Source organism: Ciona intestinalis, chromosome 9, assembly GCF_000224145.3.
Source record: "Ciona intestinalis chromosome 9, KH, whole genome shotgun sequence".
In the NCBI taxonomy this organism is placed as follows: Eukaryota; Metazoa; Chordata; class Ascidiacea; order Phlebobranchia; family Cionidae; genus Ciona; species Ciona intestinalis.
Window position 1 is genome coordinate 1,407,997 of NC_020174.2, and position 24,994 is coordinate 1,432,990.

The 24,994-nt window shown below is 34.4% G+C and overlaps 3 protein-coding genes across 8 annotated transcripts; 1 reads left to right on the top strand and 2 right to left on the bottom strand.

The window, feature by feature from the left end:
* The first annotated feature begins 450 nt into the window (after nucleotides 1-450).
* On the top strand, nucleotides 451-12,321 carry LOC100183991 (transmembrane channel-like protein 7). 6 transcript variants are annotated; one of them, XM_002130439.4, is made up of 22 exons: nucleotides 451-609; nucleotides 1,019-1,108; nucleotides 1,610-1,697; nucleotides 2,158-2,284; nucleotides 2,543-2,694; nucleotides 4,059-4,122; nucleotides 4,370-4,451; nucleotides 4,998-5,171; nucleotides 5,544-5,629; nucleotides 5,853-6,010; nucleotides 6,434-6,581; nucleotides 6,770-6,931; nucleotides 7,278-7,441; nucleotides 7,750-7,879; nucleotides 8,073-8,170; nucleotides 8,519-8,626; nucleotides 9,297-9,416; nucleotides 9,629-9,715; nucleotides 9,987-10,142; nucleotides 10,617-10,695; nucleotides 11,046-11,122; nucleotides 11,414-12,321. In XM_002130439.4, exons 2-22 carry the CDS (start codon nucleotides 1,063-1,065, stop codon nucleotides 11,583-11,585), a joined length of 2,478 nt encoding a protein of 825 aa, XP_002130475.1. In that variant the 5' UTR covers nucleotides 451-609; nucleotides 1,019-1,062; the 3' UTR covers nucleotides 11,586-12,321. The 6 variants fall into 6 exon arrangements, with proteins under 6 accessions (XP_002130475.1, XP_026691675.1, XP_009859564.1 ...); XM_026835874.1 differs by lacking the exon at nucleotides 8,519-8,626 and adding an exon at nucleotides 8,721-8,828; XM_009861262.3 differs by lacking the exon at nucleotides 1,019-1,108.
* Nucleotides 12,322-12,323: 2 nt separating this feature from the next.
* LOC100185607 (retinoblastoma-like protein 2) lies at nucleotides 12,324-22,635 on the bottom strand. Its single transcript, XM_002124733.5, has 22 exons — nucleotides 22,429-22,635; nucleotides 22,076-22,215; nucleotides 21,562-21,795; nucleotides 21,255-21,319; nucleotides 20,792-20,929; nucleotides 20,027-20,205; nucleotides 19,898-19,959; nucleotides 19,292-19,457; nucleotides 18,884-19,068; nucleotides 18,536-18,657; nucleotides 18,083-18,189; nucleotides 17,576-17,713; nucleotides 16,989-17,153; nucleotides 16,504-16,657; nucleotides 15,983-16,083; nucleotides 15,497-15,566; nucleotides 15,035-15,126; nucleotides 14,588-14,767; nucleotides 14,055-14,126; nucleotides 13,416-13,655; nucleotides 13,128-13,224; nucleotides 12,324-12,809 (listed from the first exon to the last, which is right to left on the bottom strand). The coding sequence occupies exons 1-22, from the start codon at nucleotides 22,561-22,563 to the stop codon at nucleotides 12,580-12,582; spliced, it is 3,072 nt and encodes a 1,023-aa protein (XP_002124769.1). The 5' UTR covers nucleotides 22,564-22,635; the 3' UTR covers nucleotides 12,324-12,579.
* A 688-nt stretch (nucleotides 22,636-23,323) lies between these two features.
* LOC100181619 (snRNA-activating protein complex subunit 3) lies at nucleotides 23,324-24,989 on the bottom strand. The gene has a single exon (XM_002130565.4). The coding sequence runs from the start codon at nucleotides 24,905-24,907 to the stop codon at nucleotides 23,720-23,722; it is 1,188 nt and encodes a 395-aa protein (XP_002130601.1). The 5' UTR covers nucleotides 24,908-24,989; the 3' UTR covers nucleotides 23,324-23,719.
* Nucleotides 24,990-24,994: the final 5 nt, after the last annotated feature.

A 24,994-nucleotide genomic window follows, 5' to 3' on the forward strand; every position in this document is an offset into this window, starting at 1 on the left:
TGACTTGCGCTGATCGGCACGTAACTGTAGTTATTAAGTTAATGTGCGTGGTGTGCTATATTTATATTAAATGCACGGTTAAGTAAGGTATATAGTTGGTTAGTTAAAGGTAACTTCTGTTTAAAGGGTAAACAAGCCATGTAGTTAGAAGATACAGCCATGACCAACGTTGCAATACGTTTGAGGCTTGAGCAACCCACAAACCTTAGATATATATTTGTTATTACCAATATTACACAATCGCTTACACAACAAGAATTGCAGTATGTGCTGTACAATTTTGCTTAAAAATACAAACTAATGTAGATAGTGGACGGTATGGGTTCAAGGCTTGGTACTGCTACCATTAGACAAATATGTCATAGTTAGCGTCTTTGTTATGATCGTGACCATTTTTACTTACATTACAAGTGAGTGAGAACATATGATATATATTTGTATTTCATTTATTTCAGGTAATTATAGTTAAGTGCATCAAGGTACTGATACTTTTTTGTTGTTTTACCTCACCTGGGACTTATCTAACCTGGGACTAATCCAAACACCACAAACACAGACAAACTTTATTCTACTTATCATTGAAAGCCTTAATTTCTGTGATGTCAACAGGTAACATAACGGAATTATATACACGATACACTGGCATGTGCACGGCATGTTGTTAGTTGCTTTACTTGTTTTTATTTCTGCAGTATTAAATACATTCCCATTTTGCCTAATGTATACAAATCGCCCTTTACAGACTATATTATATACACTATACACATTAAAAACTACATTTTAGATTACATTTATTTATGTACAATTAGTGACACTGACATTCTTGATAACACATTGGTTAGAACATACAATTTAAATTTGGTATGTTTTCTATACCTACTGTTAAAGCATGTATTCTAAGATGAATTATTTTCTCCATAAATTGACCTTTCAAATGTTTTTTATTTTGATGAGATGTCAAAGTCTAACAATTATCACACAACCTTCATTAGGAACTAACAATACATTTCTATTTTAGTTTAGCTGTTGCATGTGGTACGTTTATATCTCTTATCCTGTATAATGTCTTGGAGTCCAAGTCCTTATGATTTTGACAACTACTTTGAAGGTACTTGCCTAACTGAAAAAATAAAATATTGAGATATTATTTTACAATAAGATATGTTTCTAACCAATCCTTGTTTATGTCATGTAACATTCATGTATTATTAAACTGCCATTTTAGAATGCATTTCATGTATAAAGGTATGGTGTAAACACACAGAGGTCATGCTGTAAATATAATGAGATATATCGACCATAGATCATTTAAAACCGGAAGTTTATTAACTCATTTCCCATTTATATGCTGTCCGATTAGGACTTAGGTTATCTAGTGTGCCACATATTGTCATATTCATTTGTTTCCCTGTGTTCAGTCATGTCTCCCCATGCATGTACAGCTTTTAGCATGATGTTAAACAGCATGTTATGTTTCTGTGTATGCCACTGCCTGTTTGTATTTTAGCTTCAAAAACATTATTGGTCGCTTACTTTCCACTTATTAATGCATGCTATGTTACCCTCTAAGCACGAATTCTTATTTTTCTTATGATATTTTCAACTTCAGATGATGAAGGAATTACAGATAATATTGATAAACCAAAAAAGTCTAAAAAGGCGAAGGCTAAGCTGTCACTTGCCTCTCAGTTACCAAGGTGATTGCAAACAAACTGGAAGTTAACTGAGATAATATAGAGTTTCAGACTGCTGTGTGTGGCATGATGTGTTGTTATCTAATCCACACGATTAACTGCTTTCTATTGTGCTGTGTGCCTAACTAAACAATAACATACATTGCGTGCTGTGTTCGTGGGGTGTTGTGTGATATATCTTATTGTTTCTTATGTGAAATATATTCATTGTAGCAAGCTTCCACTTGTAGAAATCTAAAGATTCATTTTTGTAGCTTTATCTTTTTGTGTTGTTTTTCATCTCATAATGCTATAGAAGAGTGTTTCCCAATTTTTTTGGTTGATAACCTCTAGGGTGATTTTAAATATCTTGCAACCCCTCTCCTTCGACCAACTATTTATTTTAAACAGCGAAGTCACAATGCCTATGAATTTTGCTAGTAATATGTACGATGGGCCCCCTAACTTGTTGTATTTACCTCAGTGCACAAGCATACAACAGTGCAGCAGGAATAAGTTTAACAAGGAGAGCCATGAGTAAAAGTAGAAAATCAGCAAATAAAACAAATAATGAAGAAGTTATCAACATGCAGACATATGACACATTTGAGGTTGGTCACTTTAACTACTGCATTTAAAGGTTCATCTAGCTAAAGTACAGAATAATGTCGCATTTTTTGTCTTCTAAATAGCAGATGTTTTGTATAAACAATACATTTGTTCTTAGCAATATACAAAACCTAATCTAAAATATTTTTGAGTAGTCGAAAGGGTATTTGATTTTGTATTAAATTGTACGTACCAACGTAAAGTTTAAAAACATGACGTATGTCTATTAAAGTAAGTTTAATGTTCATTACAATATATAGGATGATGCAGCACCTTACCCTTCAGCTGGCGGTACATTACAACTTACAACCTCAGCCATAATGACCAATAATTTACTTGAAGAATTAACATATAAAGATATGGAAAGCTTAAAAGAAATGAAATGTTGCATGGCAGAAAAGAAAAGGATACGGTTTGTTAGTTGTCTTTATAGTTAGACAACCTTTCCGAAAAATATTACTTTGTTTATATATATACTCCATTTCTCAATATATATTTTATATGTATTGCATTTGCACATTAATATTATTTTTACAACCAACCAATTGCAAAATGTTAATAGTTTACTTCATGTGAACAAGGGTTATTCTGATAGGAAGTTTAAAATATCATCATGTGTTTCATATGTATTCACTACTAAGCACGCCAATACAGTTAATGATTCATGATTACTAAAATCGGTACAATGTATTACAAACACCTATGCGAAGCACGTCATACACATTTCACATGCTAACCAAATATTACTTCAAACATTACGTCACATTCTATGGAAATCGGTTGTGTTTAATTGTCCAGAAAGTAATGTCCATTAAGTTCTCCACACTTTCCACAAAGTGGTTCCATTAAATCAACTTCCAGTACAAGTTTACACATTATAGATGGTCAACTAGTGTGTGGTTATATATAGAAGCACTTGTTCAACTCATGCCTTTGTTATCCCATACCATGGTGTGGCTTTTTGTGTCTGTTTATTTGGTGGAACTAATGAGGGTTTTACTTAAACCAGCTTACGCATATGTCATGGTTGGTTAGGTGAATGTGCTGGCTCCATAAAACACACCCATGTCTGCTATTTACAAAACAACCCTTTGAACATTGGGTGTTGTGCTGTTGTTATTGGGTGGCTTTACTTTATATGGTGGCTGTGGTACAAACATGAATGATTGAAGTTTTTTGCAAAATTAAATTCTCTACTTTAGTTATTTTATGTAAAATTAATAAATTATAACACATCATGTATAGTGCGATACACTGAATACTGTCTGACTATTACCTCATACTTATAATAATACGTTCTTATTGTCTAAATGATGTTAAACAAATCCATTCAAGCACAAATAAGTCATGTTTGGTTGCTGAATAGGTATTGTTGTTAGGAACGAGAATTAAATATCAATGTGTACGCAATTCCCTTTGTGTCCGGCCCAGCTCAAAAAAACTTATTGTTTGTTCAGATTTACAATAGTGATGTCACACTCAGGTCTTGCACAATGTACAATATTTGAATTTTGTGAGAAACCTTTCAATGTTGTTTACTGAGTTAACAAACCATTTCTATGTAAAATATCGTGTTCTGACATACAAAACAAGCCCACTATTTCTCACTTGGGATATGAACAATTTTGGGCAGATTTCTATAGTTTAACTTTGAACATTCAATCTCAGATTAATATTTATAATATTAAAAGGCTTGACCAAATTATACATGATAATTTAAATCATGTAATAAACTACCATAACATATCAGGTTTAAAAGAAAACTTCTACTTACAGGAAGGAACTAATGAGCCAACAAGAAGGAAAAACAAAATCTGGCACTTCATCTACCAATAATGTGGTAAGTGTTGTATGGTGGATGGAATATAATTTAATGTTCATTGTTTTGACTCAAGTTGTTACAGAGGTGTTCTTATGCACCCTTTGCTCACCGTCGAGTTATAATACAGTAGTCTTCTTATACACCTGACACACATGGTGTATTCATACACCTCATACTTACTATCATGTTACAGCATGAGTGTCTACATAGTAAACACAGTCATACAAAATATTTGACTCAATAATAAACAATATAATGGTGATAGAAATGGAAAAGATTTAAAGAAGATTCAGCTGACATGTTACGACACGTACAACTATGGAGAACTTCAATACATGAGGTGGAAGGTAACAATCTTCAATAGCTTTATAACAGAACAAAACAGATTCTGCCTGCTACTTTTTAAGCATGTTTATGGTGGGATATATCTCAGTTACCATCCTTATTGTATAAAAAGTGCAAAAATAGGTCCTTGTTTGTGCTGCTATCAATAACCATTAACTGGTAAACAGGTTCTTACTTTACCTGGTATAACATGTGCTCACGTATTTCATTTGGAGTACCTTGATCTTTTGAATTGCGCAATTTAGGCTTTCTATTATGTAAGGATAAAGTCTATGATGTGACACACTGTAAAAACCTGGTATTTTACCATATATCACACCTTGACACTATCACAGACATTGATTAATTTCATTGATTAATTTAATATTTACATTATACTCTGGCTCTCCTTTTTTGTATAGACACAAAGCAGTAGGTTGAAAGCTCTTTATGCCTTAAATTTGCAAAAAAAACATATAATGTAACCCAGTCTCAAAAGTCGGGACTTCATCACAGGAAAACTAACTTTATGCTACCAATGTAATATAACAAATTAACTTGATCTCAAGGTCGATTTGGAAACGGGATCCGATCTTACTTTGCGTTCCTCCGATGGTTGTTCATCCTTAATATTTACATTTTCCTCCTCATGTTCGTGTTTGTGTGCGTTCCTACTGTTGCATTTGAGAGTCTCGTTCATTCTGGTGTCAACATATCATCGAATTCACTGAATGGAAACAATGGTGGGTGGAAATGTCATGTATGATGTGTATGATTATTTATATATGGATAAAATGTTTGTGTTAAGTCAAAAGGCATATTGCTTAATAAAAAAAATTATATATTCTTTACATAACTTGTATCTTACTTTTATGTGTCACATATACAAGCTTCATATGATCAGTAGCAATCAAAGAATTCTGTAAATGTCAGTAAGGCACAAATGCAACAGTATTTAACCTGTAACAGTTATTCATATATTTGTCAATGCTTGTGTCGCGGATGTTATTTAAATTTCAAATAAAGATTTAATACATTACATAAAATCCCCTGAGATTTACAAGCGTTAAATTTACGAGTTTCTTGGAAATATTTTACTTATTAACTTTTAACAGTATCAGCGGAGTGTGCATACAACCCGTACGATCCAAATGCTGTCAATTCATTCTCACAATACGTCATATGGTTTTTCACTGGCCAGGTATAGAATGTTTGTTATATCTTACACTCTTTTTGGATACCTTTTTTAATTGTGATAAATGCAATAATACTGACAGATAATGGTATTTATGTTTGGGGTAAATCGAGCCAAATTGTTAGATAGCATTAAGACTAGAAATTAAACCTAAAACAACGCTTGTTTTTATACAACAGTGTTATATTATCTTAATGGTAACCAGCTACAATATACCCATATTATTTAGGGCTTTATGGAGAAAACTCTTCTATTTTACGGCTACTATTCCAACTCAGCCACAACAATATTCTCGGATGGTTTTCTCTTTTACTACGATATCCCACTTGCCTACTTGATGGTTGCTTTCTTTTACTTCTTGCTCACTTTAGTCCTTTTAGTTAGAAGGTAAATTTCACATTATCGTTTTATTACAAATGAACAAGATGCTACAGAGTGTTAGCCAGAGAATCGGTGATTAAAGCCCCATTTCTATTTGAATGAATGAATGAATGGAACTTTTTCTTAGTTGTTATAACACAGGTATTCTGTTTTATATACCTCGTGCTGGTTACAAATTACCACAATAAGTAACTTTGTGGTGATTATTTTATGGCAGGTTTTTAATGTTTTGTCTGACAATTTAGAGAACTGTTAGTAACCATTTTTGGGACAACCCCCTAGCAAAGCAAATGCCAATAAATACTCTTCCCAATTACACACATGTCCACCTTTGTAGATGCTTTGAGCTCTGAAATAACTTTCAGTTAGATGCCAACAACTGTGCCATGGCACGATCTGACACACACTGACGTAACTTTATCCTCACAGAGCAGGAGCAGGGTTAAAGGAGTCTTTACTGAGTAATGAAGATAGGTTTTACACATATTGTAATAAAGTATTCTGTGGATGGGACTTCTGTATAACTGATGATCACTCAGCAGAACTTAAACATAGCAGTTTAAAGTATGAGCTACAGGTTGGTGTATCTTATGAAACTTTAAAAGATTGGTTTAAAGGACCCTGTCACACTGGGTTGTTTTTATCAAACAAGTTTAAAATGAATCTTTGTAGTAAAAAGTAACTCGTTAACTCTGTAGATTGAGAGGCAATGTGTTTTAAAAGACTACAAACAGCATGTTATCTATGTACTTTATGACATCATAGACTGATTTGGAAGAGGAGAGAATACGCTTGCGTCAATCAAGTCGGACGAGTAAGGAGAAATGGATTCTTTACACGAAAAGATTCTTCATCAACCTTGTAGTGGTTGGAATATTAGTGGCTTCACTTGTGGCAATCTTCTATGCAGCGCAGTATGCACTTGGGGTAAGTTGGAGTTGGTTAATAAATACAACCGGTGCTGTGGTAAAATGGTTGGCACGCCTGTCTCTAGCCCAGAGTTCACGGGTTCCAGACTCGATGCTACTGTTATATGTGCGTGTGTCTTTGGACAAGACACTTAAGAGCAATTGCTTCAGTAGTTAATTACGTTTTTTGTTTAAATTATTGGCCATATGTTAAAAATATTTCCTCCAAAATAATCATTATCTTTTAAAAAACGAAAATTGATTTTTATTTAGGTGTCCATTTTTTTTAGAGTTACATTTGTGCCTCCGATATAATATTTAATATTATTGGTAGCAGTGTAATATAAAGATCATGTTCATCACAGAACGGAGATACATTCAACAACAATTTCATGTTAGATCTCATAGTTACTTACCTGACGTCAATTGTTATAACGGTTGCTAACTTCATTGCTCCACTCATATTTGGGTTCCTTATTATATATGAAGATTATTCACCAGCTTTCACCATTAAGTTCACACTCATAAGGTGAGACATGCAGTTTTGCTAGTTGAATTCAATTCACACATAAATAATCAAAATGATTCGTTTAATTAAGTAAGAAAGTAATCTTTAAATTAGGATTTGAAAGTGTATCATATACTATCATTAGGTGAGTTGCGTTTTATAAAAATTCGAACAACTTGATCAATTTTATTGGGGTTGGGGGTTATAGAATGGCATACTATTAAAACCTAGGAATTAGATCTTTGCACACTACCCAAGCATACCTTAAAGTTTGCTACTACTCCCTATGTACACCACTGGGTACACTAAATACAACATTGTAATTTCAGAACCGTTTTCCTACGTTTGGCATCTGTTGTGTTTCTCTATGTGGTGGTTTACCTTCAGATCAACTGCAGTAAATATGACATCGTATCAACAGAAATACGACCGAACTGCACCTTCTGTGAGGGGGTTGAGGTAACCAGTGTTTCTGTAGACAAGTCTATTGTAGTAATCTGTGTTGCTGTGTGAGCAGCTTCCCAAATATATACTACATGCTGAAAACCTTAAAATGTATGTTATCAGCTAAAAACCTATAAATTACAAAAGGAAAACCTAAACATTATATGTTACTTGCTGAAAATTTAAACTTTCCCTTCCATATATTCAGTGCTGGGAAACTTACCTTGGGCAAGAGATGTATAAGTTGACCATCATGGACTTTTTCATTGTCCTTGCTGTTACTTTGTTTGTGGAGTTTCCAAGAAAGTAAGAATCCGATACTTTTCCAATGACACACAAGTCTTTATTAGATGTTTTGAATTCAGTCATGTCAATGCCAATGTGCATATGACAGTTAACAATAACAAATTAAGTTAACGTTCTGTTGCTAAAACATATTTAATAATTTTGGATTATTTCAACTTATGGCCAACTCTGGGCTAAATTGCAGGTCGCCTGCCTCGCCATATATTATAGAATCGGTGGCTGTTTGACCTCTCATAATACATCAAACCTGTAAACATAAAACTTTATCATTACTGTAATAGGTAACTCACATATATTTTACTTGGTCGGATTATTTACAGGAAAATAAACCTAACATCATATTCTTAGGTTAATTGTAGAAAACTGTAGCTGTGGCCTTGCTAAATGGTGGGGCCAGCAAGAGTTCTCAATCCCTGAGAACGTTCTTGACATTGTGTATGCCCAAACTATTGGGTGGTAAGTTGCGAGTGGTGGTAGTTTTTGGTGGGTGGTTTGCTCTCCTGCATGTTTCATGACATGCATGCCGTTAATTCACTTTCTGCATGTGTAGACTTTTGGTTGAGAACATAAACTTGGCTGTGTTCAAACTATGGGGGATCCAGGAGTTCGACTTGACTGCAAATGTCCTAAGTATCACTTACTCACAAACCTTAGTGTGGTAAGTCTACAACATGAAGAAAATAATTTAAACTACAAGGATAACAATCCCAGGATATTTTGGTTGCACTGCTTCCACAGTGGTATTCTTAACATTAATTTGTTCCCAAAACCTTGTGTTTTTGTAGTCTTGTTGTTGTTACCCAGTGTTAGTTGTTTCCATGCTGTGTTTGACCAACACTTGAGGTTTTCCAGGTATCTTTGTATAATGCATGCGGTTGCACCCTGGGTGTTGGGGTTATGAGCCAACTGTCACCTAAATCTCAGGTCCTATGGCATGCTGCAGGTCCTCACTCATATAGAATACTTAATGCATGTGAAATAAGTTCCTTCTGCACAATCTTCAATAGCATGCCACACTTACTTTCCCCACACACAATCATGCATGACAATTTCATCCTCTTTACTTCAACTATGTGTGACCTGTGTTGTGTAATATGACATCACAGATACCATTGTTTCATCACAGGATCGGTGCTTTTTACGCTCCATTGCTTCCAGTCATAGTTGTCGTAAAATTCTTCATTTTCTTTTATTTGAAGAAGTTATCGTTAACGTACAACTGCAGACCTGCCACAAGACCATACAGGTAAACAAGAATCGAAATAATCAAAAAAGCAATGTGAATATATTAAAAACACAATTAGAAATAGAAAATATGAGATATTACCCCAGAAAATATGGGATATATTACCCCACAAAACTTTATACGAAAGGTTTAAAAACCAATACTTCACTTAACAATACATGCTGAAACTTGTTATAAAACCATCCAATTAATTTGATTTGTTCCTTTTGTAGAGCATCTCGTTCCGGGACTTTCTTCTACATAATATTGTTAGTTGGTTTTGTTGTCGCGGCTTTTCCTGTGGTTGTCAGTGTGGCAATGTAAGTTAGAACTCCTATATATCATAAAGCGTTAGGTCTGATAATCGTAACGTATACCTTTCGGTGTGGAATGTATCTCCGAATTTTTAATCAATAATTATTAAAAAAACTTTTGGTGACCAATGTGATAAGTATCAGTTAAAAGTGTCACTTGTGCACTAAGTACAACCCCTGCCTGCAATAGAAAACTCGTTTAGCTGTATGTTATTCTATTAGTGACTAAATAAATTACCATTGTTAAAGTTATACAACTTACACCTCGTGCCCATAGTTTGGAACCAAGTAAAGATTGCGGTCCATTCCGTGGTTGGACGACCATGTTTTACGCCATCACAGCTTCAATACAAACACAACCTGGATGGTTGCAATCCATCTTATGGTTCGTTGGTTCACCTGGGTTTGCTATCATTATTGGTGTCTTGTTATGGTGAGTGTTGTTGTGTTATCCTTGATTGGTTGTTCACTTACATATACAACTACTTTACTTTGCTACTGTACACAGTGTGAGTGTTACGTCATATTTCCACATTATATCTACCATTATAATGTAAATATTTTGTGCGACATCAAGATAAATGTACACTGGCTGTACACCTTTAATAGGTGTGACTGTGACATAACATTGTATGTTATTATGTGCAACATTGTAAAACATAGCAGTTCAATGAAATATTTATTCTATTAGGGTATATAAGTTAAATAAGGAGAAAAACCAGCTTGGAAAAGAAAACTTGTTATAGCACAGCAGTGCATTATGCAAAAAAACATTGTGTATTTTTAGAATACGTCAATAAGTGTCTACTACAGATCATGGGTGTCTGGTGTATCAATGACGGAATAAAATATACACAACTAAAAATATTTCAAAACATAACTTTGTAAAAAAAAAACTTTTTTCCAGCCTTGCTCTCTATTACTTTGTGGCATTGAGAACCGCACATAAAAAGATGATTTCTTTACTAAGAGACCAACTTACACTGGTGAGAGTTAGATATTATATGTTGTGTGTATGTAGTATATTCCATGAGGGTGAGGTTATTATTCGGAGGGGCACATATTATCCCCATTGTGTATTCTGGTAATTGTTGTAATATGGGAAACATTATGTAATAAGAGGTTTATTAAATTGGGAATTGCGGCTTTGGTGTTGGATGAGACTTATAGGAGGTATGAGAGAATACCAACCTTATATTATAAAGATATGACTAATCATGGTTTCCTGGGCAAAATGATTGGCACAGTTTATGTGTGTTTATTGGCAAATGAGATTCAGCCCAAAAAAAGTTAGGACTCCTGATCACGACCTAAAGCCTAATACAATTCCTTTCAGGAAGGAAAAGACAAACAGTTTCTGCTATCCAGGGTAACTAAGTTGACAAAGGAGTTACAAGATGCTGGGATTGAACCGTAAGTTAATTACTTGGTAGATATGTTTGTAAATGAAACTGTTACATCTATAGTGGGTTGTAGATTACATGAAGTAAGGATAAGTACAAAAGCTGTACAGCCAATAAATCTGTACCTCTGTCCTCTAATACAGCTTTACTAAAATTTGGGCTATGCCGAAAACCCTAACTGCTTTGAATTTTCAGTGTTGCAGAATGTTTAATGTTAATGTCTTCTGGCAGCACTGATAGCAAATTCAAGGCAGTTGGGACAATCCCAAAATCTGCCGCTAACATCAAAATTACTCCACAGTAATTTAAACGGGAAGCTCAAAAATGGCGGTGTTCGGCGGCGAAAATCTGGTCACAGTAATGGCCGATTGAACGAAGGGTATGAACCAAACATGTCGTCCAATGTTGATGGACCAGATAATATACCTGGCCAACCAGATGTGGACGAACTAAGAGACCGAGACATCCCATAATGACAACACACATCCATGACTGTATTATATGATTTGAACCTCAACAAAGCTATTAGCTACCCATGGCACCTTATGAAACATCATCATAGCGATATATTGCATGACATTAATCTGCACATAACCTGACACCGGTACTTACAACAAAACAAGGTACTATTATCAAAATTTGAGTTTAAGAAAATTATAAAAGTGAATACTCCACACATCGGCATCGAATGAATGTTTATGTCACTGTCAACTGTTGCACAAAACTTGTGAAAAATGACTTGGTTTAACCGAATGATAATTCACTTAGATTTAGTTGTACATTGCAATACTATATTACTATCTTCATTTTAATGCTTATATGAGCTGTAATTTTTACTCATTTTCTTTTTTAAATTTATGAACTGTTTTAATTCTTAACCTTTTTATAACATGCCACTTATAAGGCCTTATAATATTTTAAAGTACTGAACCACTAAGAATAATACATACGTAAAATTTCTTAGCTAAACTGGCTGAGAACCATTGCTCTAAAAGATATTATCTCATTGTTAGTTCACCGTATAAGTGCTCCTAATTTCCTGTATATTAACCACTGTACTATTTTAGCAAACCCCATTTATCTAAACAAACCAAAATACCAAACCTTGTACGATACGATTAGGAGATTTGTAAATATTTGGTATTCGCGCACTTCAATCTTGGCTCATATTATTTTAGTTCGTTGTTATTTCAATAAAAGTTGTTAAACAATTTTGCGGTAAGAGCAGTTTATTAAAATGTGCCCCCAGTAAAATAATAAAACAAGTTATCCAATATACAAATGGTGGCGAAGTCTAAAACAGAAACTCATTCACACAAAGTTACTACCGATATTTCATTACTTCATGATTGTGGGGGTAACTAATACATGATTAAAACACATTTTAATAAAACTCAGACATACTTTCAACATAAAAAGTCACTGTTTACCTGAAAGCAGAAGTTGTTATACAAAGTAATCTGATGTTTAGTTGGGGAGAGATCTTTCTCTTTGCATTAGTTGGACTCTTCTTGAAACATTGGCACGCTTTGGTTCGCTCCCATCTTCATCTTTCGAGAATTCCAAAGTACGTTTACCGTTGAGTGTGGGAGCATGGCGCTGCATCATGGAGTTGATATCTCGGAGTCGTTTAGCGGGGCTACGATGGAAGTTGTAGTCGAGGTGACGATCAGTGTTTGTTGCCATCAACAATGAAGCTGTGATGTTATATAAATAGAATGAATATAGAATAATATGTTTTCGAATCCAAATACTGCTTGAATATGCTTACTAAGAACATATTGTTTTCTGTATGGGTGACACCCTTTGCCAGGAACCTTGGACTTATTTGGCCTATGACTAAGAACATTCCGGCACATTTGTAATATTTAATGTTTTGGCATACTGCGCAAATCTAGGCATAAATCTCAGTCTCCTTGGTGTGCTGAGCCTTAGGACCTCACCCATATAAAATAGGAATATAAAGTTCAATCTAATAATAATTAAATTTTTAAAACGCAGTTGAAGCAACTTACGATTCTTAAGTGGCGAGATGTAAATATTGTCGGTAACTTTCCTTGGTGATTGGGGGAGTATCCGGGGGCGTGGCATGGGTGAGAGTGGGACTTCAAGCTAGGAAAATAAACATTGAGATAATTCATGAATTTTGTAAACTCTCAGCGATACATAACACAAAAATGCGACAAAATTCCTTAAAAATATTTTCCAACTAAGTCACAAGGTGCACAAAACAAAACCGTGCGATAACGACCGTAGTTGCCCCGCCGAATAAGGATAAATAAGTTACATCTATTCATACTTACATGTGAAACATCGCCCGAATTAAACTTCTTCACATACTCGCGCATCACTGGAACGTAGACTTTATTATAGAACTGGATAAGATCGTCCCGCTCCCCATCCCCACCTCCCGTGCTCCCGGGAAGAGGGGAAGATGGATCAGATCTTGGAATGGTGCTGTTTGATCTCATGGACCTGCTCGGAGGTTGGGCGGGGATCAAACGAGGACTGGAAGATCGATGAATGAGAACGTTCCTGTAAACCTTGGAGGAGTTTATGTTCATTATAATGAAATCTGAACTTCTTTATTTTGGTTGAAAAATTTTATTAAATTTTTTTGGAAAAAACAAAATGTCAAAAGTACGACAGAAATATTAAACGTGGCAGCAACAGCAGCATGGGTAATTGGGTATTAACTTATTAGAAAAAGTTGTAACCTGTTAATTCTGTTTTATAAAACTTGGCATAAATATGTTGTTAAAATATCAGTAAAAACGTTTATTTTCCAGTTGTGTTCATTAAATTTATGTTTTTTATATATGATAGCGCTACTACCACGAAGCTTAAATAGCTTTTTTGCATATTAAGACATTTAAATAAGCACATTATTTACATACAGAAAGAGTAATATATCATAGTAGTTTAGCATCTGTACCACTTACATTGCTTGTAGCTTGTGGTTGGCTTCTGTAGCATCTCATGATTTCTTGAAATGAATGATCATGCTGGGTGATCTGAATATCATGTGATCATTTAAACCAAGGAAATTATATGATTATTTTAACAAATAATCAATATTTATAATCCCAAAGAAACCTTGGTATTATTCAAGTCGTTTTTATCATACAGGTTTATATGTCTTGCACAAGAAAATATATGCCCATTGCCCACAAATCGTAATGGCAGCATTAAGCTTCAAACCTGTATCTTGTGGGCTACAGGCATACAGGGTAACCACTATGCCACGGCGCAAGGCTGTTCTTCATACCGAAAAAGTATTCTTGATTTTATATATGGCCTGTTGTTTTATTACCTATTTTAAAAATAACATCAAGTGCCATAAAATGCATAACTAACAAAATTGTTTAACAATTTGTATTCAGTGAGATAAATATTTTGTCTAAAATGGCACCATCAATCTCCTTTTCAAATAAAATCCAAGTTCAAAAACACTCTTTCATAAAAAATATTTTACCTTAGCTATGACATACACAGCACACATAAGCATCTGGTCGATATGTCTGTCTCGCATCAGTGAATACGCGTGCTTTGACACAGAATATTCAAAGCATGTCCAGATTTTAGCTCTTAGGTCAGGTGGGATAACCAACTGCTCACATAGATGTCTTAAACGTACACTTGCTAAGTGGTAAACCTGAATGGGATGTTATATTAGGTTAGTTTAGTATTTACAACATAAATGTATACAAAAATTGAATTGTATTCATACATCCCATGCTCACCGTCAAGTTATAACATGGGTGTCTTTTTATACACCAGACTTACAGATATATTCAAACACCTCATGCTCACTGTCGAGTTATAACATGGGTGTCGTCTTATACATCAGACACACCTTATATATCCATAGACCTCATGCTTAATGTCAAAACAACATATATACAGTAAGAGTAAACCCCACCTTTCTAAAGAAGAGAGCAAGAGATCCAGTTTTCCTAGGTTTAACATTGTCAGCATGATTGGCTACAGACACCACAGTGATTGGTTTTCCACCTAAGTAACAACATGTTTGTTCAGCAATAGGCGTAACATTAGGGTTTTCTGGGGTGCCGTGCCCCCATCTTTTAAAACGGAGGTGGCATCATTATTTTTGACACTCAAGTTTTAAGCCTAAAACACCCTTTTTTCTCTGTTGTAAGGTATATATACTAACAAGCACAGCTAAAGTATATATAGCATTTAACAAATTAATCACTATCAATTTACAACCATTAGTGTAACTGCATTTTAGCAAAGTCGCCCTAAATATTGCACAAAATTTTAATGCAAAACTCAAAAATGTTTTACTTTTTGTCTCTATATACAAGCATGTACACCAACGGCATGCACTGATAAGCAACATATTCAAGGTATAAATATTCACCTGGACTTGTTTGTTGAACAACGTAAGTCTTTGCACCAGGTGAGTTGGGAACATCCATGCTGACCACTTTCTGTTGATTCAAAAGTATTTTAAATAAAGAAAACTAGTTGCCAACAACATAGGTAAGATGGTAGACTTCATTCACTGTGCTTATAAATATAAATCTACCATGAAAGTTTTGGTCTGCTTGGAAAGCTGACAAACTCTAACATTATAACCCTCCAAAATTTTAACCAAAACCGCAACCATGGAAAAAAGCAACTCTGGTGTTTTATATGAAAGTTTGTCTCATAATAAAGCCATGGTACATGCACATAGTAGCGGTTGGTGGAATTTGCCAGTTATATTTAGTTATTTTTGTAGGAAATTTACAATGGTTAAATTTAAATTCACCTATTGTAGTTTCCTACAAATGTACCAAGGGTTATCCTTTAGACCTTTACATAAATCCCGAAGCTAATAATTCCTAAGATACAAAAAACCAACCAGTGTCCCAGGTGTAGAAGATAAATGATCCTTCACGAATAATCTTCTCTTTGCCGATCCGGGAGAGGGAGAACTAAATCTGTCTCTTGCAGTACCAGGCTCTGTTCAAATAGAAATAATGTAAAATCAAAAATTAGAGAAACTTTGACAGGCGGAAGTGTTGATGTTTAAAAAATGCCTGAAAGTTCGCAAGATTGCCAATGAGTTAAAATGATTATACAAGTTATGTAGCTAAGATTTTAGCTTTGACAATTAAAATTTACTGAATTAGATCACCGCCATCAGTTGCTATTGTTGTTTACAAATATAAAACGTCTCCCCACCGTCACTATCAATTCTCACTCTTGGTTAATACCCAATTCTCAATCAACCCCAGTTTTTATACGCTACAAACTTTTTTTCCTTGATTCTTATCATATACTCATGCAGTTGTAAACCCTTTCACAGAGCATATTCATACTTGCTATTTAAAATAGTGTATTTTTAAATTCGAACATTACACTTTAGAATATCTAACTTACCGAATTTTCTAAGATTTCCAATTTCACCTTCAGAAACTGCTTTAACACGTGGGTGTGTGGGTGGGGACTTGGGGGTTCCGGGTCCAAGTAACCCCTTATTTACCCCGGTTGATTTGTCGGCAGATGAAGGCTCAATATGTTGGGAGTGATTCACCTTAAACATATTCACTTATTGTAATGTTTCAATATAAACAAAACAGCAAATATATATATATATATATATATATATATATGACATTGAAGAGCACAACATAAATGTTTTCATTTCAAAGGTTTTTTTTATGTTTCGTTTTAAAATCTAAACACAATACCATTTTAACTTCTAATTTCACTGCAAATGTTTTTCGATTTGAACCATAACGTTTGAAATGAAGACATCTGTGTCACTGTTATATATACATTTATATATAGATGTTATGTTTATATTAAACAGACTAGTGGTACAATACTCCTTCTTTATAAACAAGTTTTCCAACCAACCCTACCTCTTCACATAAAGGAGCTGGGGATTCCCCATTCCCGAGAACCTGCCACAACGTAGAATCTGACTTCCACGCCAAGGATTCCAATATTTGTTCCTCTATGTGGTTGAGATGTTTAATACACGGCCCCCATAAACCATCCTCTGCTCTTATAACAAGCTCTATAACCTGGTGGAATGTAATTGTGTTTTAACTAAGTTTGTGTTAAGCGAATCTGAAACAAAAGTAGGCTATATGTATGTTTTAGCTGTGTCGTTATAAACCTGAGCATTGAAATTGCAGGAATGTTCAAAGTTGAACCCAACTTTGGCTTAAACTAGATACTTTTTTACTATCTCATAATATCTATTGGAACTTTAAAGATGCTCTGGTCACCTTTCACAAGCTGTCAGTCATTGCAGGTGCATTTGAGACATGATAACACATATAAAATCAATGTAAGATTTTTATTTGTTACGATACGGCAGGACTTTGTATGATCTAATTATGCCTGGCAACAACAGCGGCAGAATAATTCAAATACAACAGACTGTATATGCTACAGTGGCTTAAAAGTTGATGTCTTCACATCCCAACACATTAAACAATACCTTATAGAAATAGTAAGGAGACAAATCCAACGCCGATAAAATCCAAGGAAACATTCGTTCAGCTTTGTACGAACATAAAACTATTTCCACACAACACGCAAACAAGAGAGTATGGAAATCATCTCTTTTTAATAATTCCTGTGATTTATAATTTAAGTTAAATCTATAGTATGTGAACACAGCAACTATGTTGCCGGTTTTCTAGCATTGCATGCTAAGGAACCTGAGATTTAGGCCACAGTTTTATCCAAACATACAGAATGCAAAAACTGACCACGAAGAAGCAATGTTCGCTAAGTGTTTTGCCCAAGAAACACCCATATCAGTATCAAACATCAAACCCGGTATCTTTTAGTTATAATGCAACCACTAAGAAGAAAGTATATATCCTAATACAGAGTAAATCCAGTACTTTAAATTACCAGTTAAGGTGTTATGTAATTTACTTTACCATATCATATCAAAACACACAAATAGAAAACAACATAGGAAACTATTTCCACTCACAGAAAGATCAGATTTTCCATTCAAACGTTTCTTTTCCTGTATCATGGATCCTTCTAATATATGGTAATACAACACAGTAGCCATGGTGGCTCTCTGCTCAGCTATTGCTGTTAATAAAAAAAATATAACAAATAATATTAACCTCACAGAATAAACAAATCTTTAAGGTATATCTAATAGATTTTCTACATTAATCATTGAGGTTCCCTGCGTTAAATTATTATCATAGTATTTGCAATATAGCAATATACACCAGAGTTTACTAAATATTTAAAAACACAATACTTATAAAGAATTACATTGTTGTTTAATGCATAGTATTCCCAAAACTTTTAGTTGTTTTACACTTAAGATCTCTTTGTAAATAAACTTAAATATGCAACAAGCCTACAACATAAATAAGGTACAAAGCTTTTATTATTTGCTCACAACAATAATATTAAATCAATATACCTGGTGTTCCAGCGGGTATTCCCCCTCCCTTCCCCCCACGTTCCATGTATTTCTTCTTAATTATTTCCCTCAATCGATCCGTTCGTTTCTTCACTTCTTCACTCGGGTCCTCAGTACATTCACTAACAAAGCAAGTGGGAGTTTAAAGTTTGTGACTCTAACTGATACGAAAAAGTCATTTTATTTTACTGAGTTAATTTATTCCAGGGCCAGGTTAAAATTTAATGCTTACTACAATTATCTTAACTGTAGGATACTTTATCTTTTAGTTAAAGAGTTCCTAACTTTACATAAAAGTTTCATTATGTTTCAAAGTTTCTTTGGTAAAATATTTATTTGGTTACTTACCGAAATATTGCAGCAAGTTTTTCAGAAGGTCCATCAGTTTTGCTTTGAAGTAATTTTTTGAGTTTCATGACATCATGGCAGGTGGATGAGACAGGTGTTAATGATCCATTTAAACTTGAGTTGTGACCTTTACCATGCAAATACTCTCTGTTGGTTAATGGCGTCTTCTGTACCATGCTGTTTGTCTGGAAAACCAAAAGATGATAAATAAAAATGTCCATTAAATAATGTGCTCCTAGATTAAAACTTGTTATTTTAAACTTTTGAATTAATATATATAATATGTGTTCTCAAATTTAAAAAAGGTGAATTTAGAAAATTCCACTTTTAAACAATAACATATTATTCTAGAAAAGCTGTTTCACAAAACAAAAATAACCATTTACTGCACAAAACAGGAAAACTTACCTTAGCAAGATGTTCTGCAACTTCTTGTTTCAAGTTAGTTTGTGCGGGAGGTGGACATTTGATTGGGGTGCCTAGTTCACTGTCAACTTCATCATGGAGGAAGACACGCTCATCAAAATCACCTTCCGTTATCACATATTCCTCATATAACTTGCTTATAGCTGAGCTGTTGGTTCAAAGACATCCATTATCTTGATAATATTCAACACTAACATTTTAATATATTTTTACTCTATATGGGTGAGGTCCATAGGGATCTAGGATTAAGGCCAAATTTGGCTCATTACACTAACACCAAGATTGCCTATGTATTTCCAAAAGGAACTTGCTTGGGAGCATTTATGCATGGATGTGTCACTACCCCCAGACCAAGTTTTAGACTTAAGTCAAAAACAAGTCAAATAATACTAAACAAGTCAAAATATACTAAATCAAGTTGGAGATTGATTCAAAATGTAAAAACATCACTGCCTACTCCATTGGATAAAAACAAGAGCACTTTCAAGAGCTATTCATAAAAGAAATGTTTTCCCAATTGAGGATAAAGGTCTGTTGCAAACATTTCAAAGAACTGGTGAAAACAATTTAAATTTCAATACAACTGACCTGTTGGTTTCAAAGTTTTGCGGTGAAAATAACGAGTTTTGTTCCCCACTTAAACCCAAGCCCTGCATCAAAACAACAACATACAAATAAATGTTCAGTGATTTTTATGTTGAGTGATGAAACAAATACCTCTGATTCAAGAAGTGAATTAACATGCTTCCCCCAGTTATGTACATTCACCACCCTTGTCTCAATAAGAAACTTTTCATCCAACTGCCCGGTACCAGGTTGTTGTTCCACCAGTAATGCGATGATGTCTTGGTTCTGCGTGAGTGGTTCGGTACGTGTTGACCAATCAGCTGGTAACCCTAGATAAGTTAACGTTTATTTTTTTTAAATTTATTAACCTTCAAATTGAATACTGTACGATGCATAGGCGTTATGCTTATTATTTCTTCCATTTTTAGTTATGGTAAAATGTCAGCATTATGAAAGAATAAAACAGAAAAGAAGATGTTTAATTATATTGTTTACAAAGGTTAGGGTTGGTTCTATACGAGAAGAGCATTGGGGATCTCATACACAGGTTAGGGTTGTCTCATTACTTCAGGAGCCATAGGAACGTGGCGTTACAGAAGCACTAAGTAAACTGTGGCACAAACCCAGTTAGGAAAATTGTGATGTTAATGTGCAGTACTACAGAGGAAGATGGACACAGTTAGCGCATAATAATCCCCTATTTTTAAATAATGTTTAAACACTAAACAACACACTTTTAGGGACCAAAGGTTATTTTTTGTTGTTTGTAAATAATCTTTAGTTACTACCAAATTGGACAAAAAAGTGAATAAAAACATGACCAACTTTGCCCAAATTTCTGTCACTCTTATGTCTTATCATATATCGTAGTAGATATCAATAAAAAGCTTGTTTGAAACAAATTGATTCAATTACCTGGAAATTTAGGGTTTAAGAGTTGTGCTCTATGGTCTACGCTGCAGTTAAGTGCATTGTTATAGCAGAGGTTGATGGCACTTAATAATAATTGATACGACAACACGATTTCATCACTTATTGATCGGAATTCTGTGGCTGAATAATAAAATATATACATATTAGGTTAACAAGAATGACCTATTTGAAAGCAAGTAAACAAACCAAAACAAACATGTTAGGGGGTCGGGTTTTATTCAGTTTCAAATGTATAATATAAACTAAAGCATAGAACATTTGCCACACCCGTTATTATCTCACAAATAATGAACAACTGTATTGATTTATGTTTCATTATTAAAACGTTAAAAAATAACTAGATATATAATCACCAAAAATTTGGAATCATACCAAGTTAAAATAAACCAATCATTTAAATTGCAAAACAAATCGGTAAATGGATGAAAATAAAACAAGCCCTCACCTCTTGCATGAACAAACAAAGTCCAACAGAAGTTGAAAACATCGTGAGGATTGCAAACCAGTTTTCTGTAAACATTTTATTGAAACGTATATTTTATTACAGAAGATGAAAATAAGGCAAGTCGATCAATTTTTACCTGAATACATGTATGTATACTTTGCCTAATAACTTATGTAAGTATTTAAAGTATGTAAGTATTTTTCATGATTTTGAGGTAAAAAATTTATCAATATTCCTATTCAAAATATCCAGCATCCACATATCGTGACTACATGATGAAGAAATATCCACACAAGACAAAACTTGCCTGTATTGACGGTTCCTTCTTGGTCTTGAAGGATTTTTCGCGCTGCCACGAACTGGTCGTTGGTATTTCGAATCATCGGGGTCAAGGAAAACATATTTAAACACAACTTGGTATTTCTTGAACACCACAGTTGAAACATGGAAGCTGCGTTCGAGGGCTGACACGTGACTTGATAGAGGGTCGTTTTGGTTCATTTGAAGCCATTTATCCATTTTCTTAAGAAAGCTGATGAAGCTGTTTAGAAAGGTAAAATGAGTGAATGAATGTAATTTATTAGTTTGTAGGCGGGGCAACGACAGTCGTTTTAACACAGGAGTTATGTTTCACACACCTTGTGCCGCATACAAGTTATCATATTAAAACTTTGTGGGTAATTAGTTTGGAAGGATTTTTATTTATGCCGGCAATGGTAGTAGCATTAAACCTTAGGCTGGTGCGCTAACCACTGTCATGTCATGGCACCATTACAAAATCATGGAGTCATTACAGCCATTGTGATTTCACAACACGTTACCTTAGCTTTGCCTCTCGAAGAAGTTTGGTCAAAGAAATGCAGTTGCTTGGTGCTGTCTTGCCAGCTATAGTTTTAACTGATGATAAATTTGTTCGACAAGCTGAATATAAAGTGCAGGTCAACCAATGTAAACAATCACCCTGTAATGTAAAAGTGGGAGGAAGTTTAAGTTGTATTTGTAGACCAAGAAAATAAGAAGAGGCTTTTACCCATATTGTACATAATGAGAATTTCTGTTACAAAATTTTGAAGTGTTATTTTTACCATATATATGCATATAATATTTAGTTGAGACTTAGGGATTATCAACTACCTTTAAAGATAAAATATATTAGACCAATGTTGCAACAAACCTCTAATGTATAATTCTCCTTAGCATTCTCATAGGACCTCCAAGCACTTTCCATGGTTGGTTTGTCCATGTTAACCGCGAGGCAAAGATCCCGAAACCTTTGTTCATCTTCATCACTTTCATCACCAGAACTCATTTTGATTTGTTTTTGAATTTGTATTATTTTAATTAAATAGCATACAATAGGCTAATGCATCCTTTGAATATAGGGGTATAAATTGTAGCAGTCTTAGTTTAGTGACCCAGTATGTAGAATATGACATTTTCTGACAAAATGCATGTTTTCACATGTTGGCGTGTAAGCATGTAATTGTTAAAATTACATTATTAAGGATTTCTAAGATATCAAAATTTGTTTTGCGACAAACTGTTGATTGGTTTGTTGTTTAATTAAACAAATGCAAGTGCACCTGCGATAAATTGCAAATCGGGACAATATTAATGTATATTGAGTACCAAATGTAAATAATTATAAGTGGACCTTAAATTATCACTTCATATGTGTTATGTACAACAAATAATACTAACACCTGTCATTTACTACATTCGTTATTTATACTTAGTAAATATTTATGTTAATATTCATGCTTTCCTAAACTGTCTGCCAGTAAAAAGGCTTGTTAATAATAAATATACCAATAACATGCAGACACTGTACGTCTGTACTATATTACTTGATTCATGAATAAATGATTACATTATATTTATTTTAAGATTTACTCAATACTCAGGACACGATGCGTCAAGCAACCCCTTTTGCCAAGTTAGATAAACAGTATTATTATTTATTGCATTTTAATGTTGTAAACAAAACAGCTACACAGTCAAGTCTGAAATTATAAGTACACTACGATATAGACACTGCAGTTACGATTTTTCTTTGACGGAATCAATAATTTTACAACGCGTATTATCAGCTGTTTATTTGGCGGGAAAACGGCACCACGTGACTTATAGAAACAAAATAAATTTTAGCATGATGCATTTATTTCACACGTTACCTTTTTAAACGATTTTGCAGTTATTTCTCCACTATTTACCAACTTATGAACATTGTTAAATAAACAGAATGACTTTATTAATTAATTACCAGCATTTAAGTGTAAATACACAATAAACACAGTCATATGTGTAATGTTTTTTTCACTATACAAATTTGATTGACTTTGCCCAACTGAAACATAAATTGACACAACATAATTTAAATAATGGGATGCAAAACCATGAAATATCATCCTTTCTCTGTTTGTGATTAAGCCACTAAGGCCAGTTATGCCAGCAAATAGGGGGTTTTAGGACAGACTGTAATAATCAAGAGAAGCAGGACTAATATAAGGGAAGACAGTGAAGTTTCCAAGCTTGTTTCCCTTTTTGTCAAAGTGCAACAGTTTAAAGCAAGCCTCACAAAAGAAGGATGGGTCAGAATCTGACAAACTGTCATTCCTTGTCACATAAGTAACACTGAAGAAATTACAAACTTTGCAGGACATGGATTTAAACACAGCTCTGGTGACTGCTAGAGGATATGCGCTTCGAGACTTGCAATCATTCTGGTTAAAGATTCGAATATCTTTAAACACCACAACATGCTCGCAGTCTCCCTGGTGTAGAAATCTGTAAGGGCATCCAAGCCGTATTTTCAATTCGTTAAAAGTACAATCCTCCATTTTAGAAATTTGCCAATTTTCCGGTACTCTTGTGGAACCTGGATTGTCGTCAGCCCAGTCTGTTACCACTTTCGCCAAGTTTATATTAGTGGGCGACCGAAAATCATTAAAAAATGTATTTTCAATGTAAAAAAATGATGATGGGCAAATGTCTTTCAGTTTTATGTCTCTAGGGTGGTCAATATTTTCGGTAAAGTCCCCAACAGGTTGCTTGTCCAATACACAGGGTATTTTGTCTCTAAGTTCAGTCAGTTTCTGACTTCCCAGTACCAAAAATTCGACATTGCACTTTTTAAACCGATGTGGGTCTCGTGGAAAACTGACACACACGGTCAATACGATTTCTGGGCCTTTTACAAGGTCATCTGGATCTTTAGCTTCAATACCATTAGCCCTTGCTCGCAAAGCACAATCGAACTCAGAGTGTTTACACTTTAATAGAGCGGTTTCGCGGGCATTGTGTTCATGGCAAATCTTTTTCCAATGTTCCAATGTTACTAGTCCAGTATTCTCGGGAATAATAGCATAATCTTCCCATGTTAGAAGTTCTGATTCACCAGCGCATTTGAGATTTTCCACACCGCAAACTTGCTCTAATTCTTCCAAGGTTTCTTTATCAATATCCATTTCTCTGCAAAAAGCTTCGTCTGTAGAATCTATCGGCGTTGCATTTACTATGTTTTCCGGTAAGATCTTTTCGCAATCATGTTTAAATTGCTCCACGTGCACGAGAGGGGATATGAACTCGTGTTCTTCAGCATTTTTAAGCCTTCCCCAATATTTCTCGGCTAATGAGATAACATTGTGTGCCATGCTGTACCACTAACGCTAATCGAAGTGTATACTGGATCGCGCTATAATCAACTGTGCACTGACGCGTGACAAAAAAGTTTTTATATG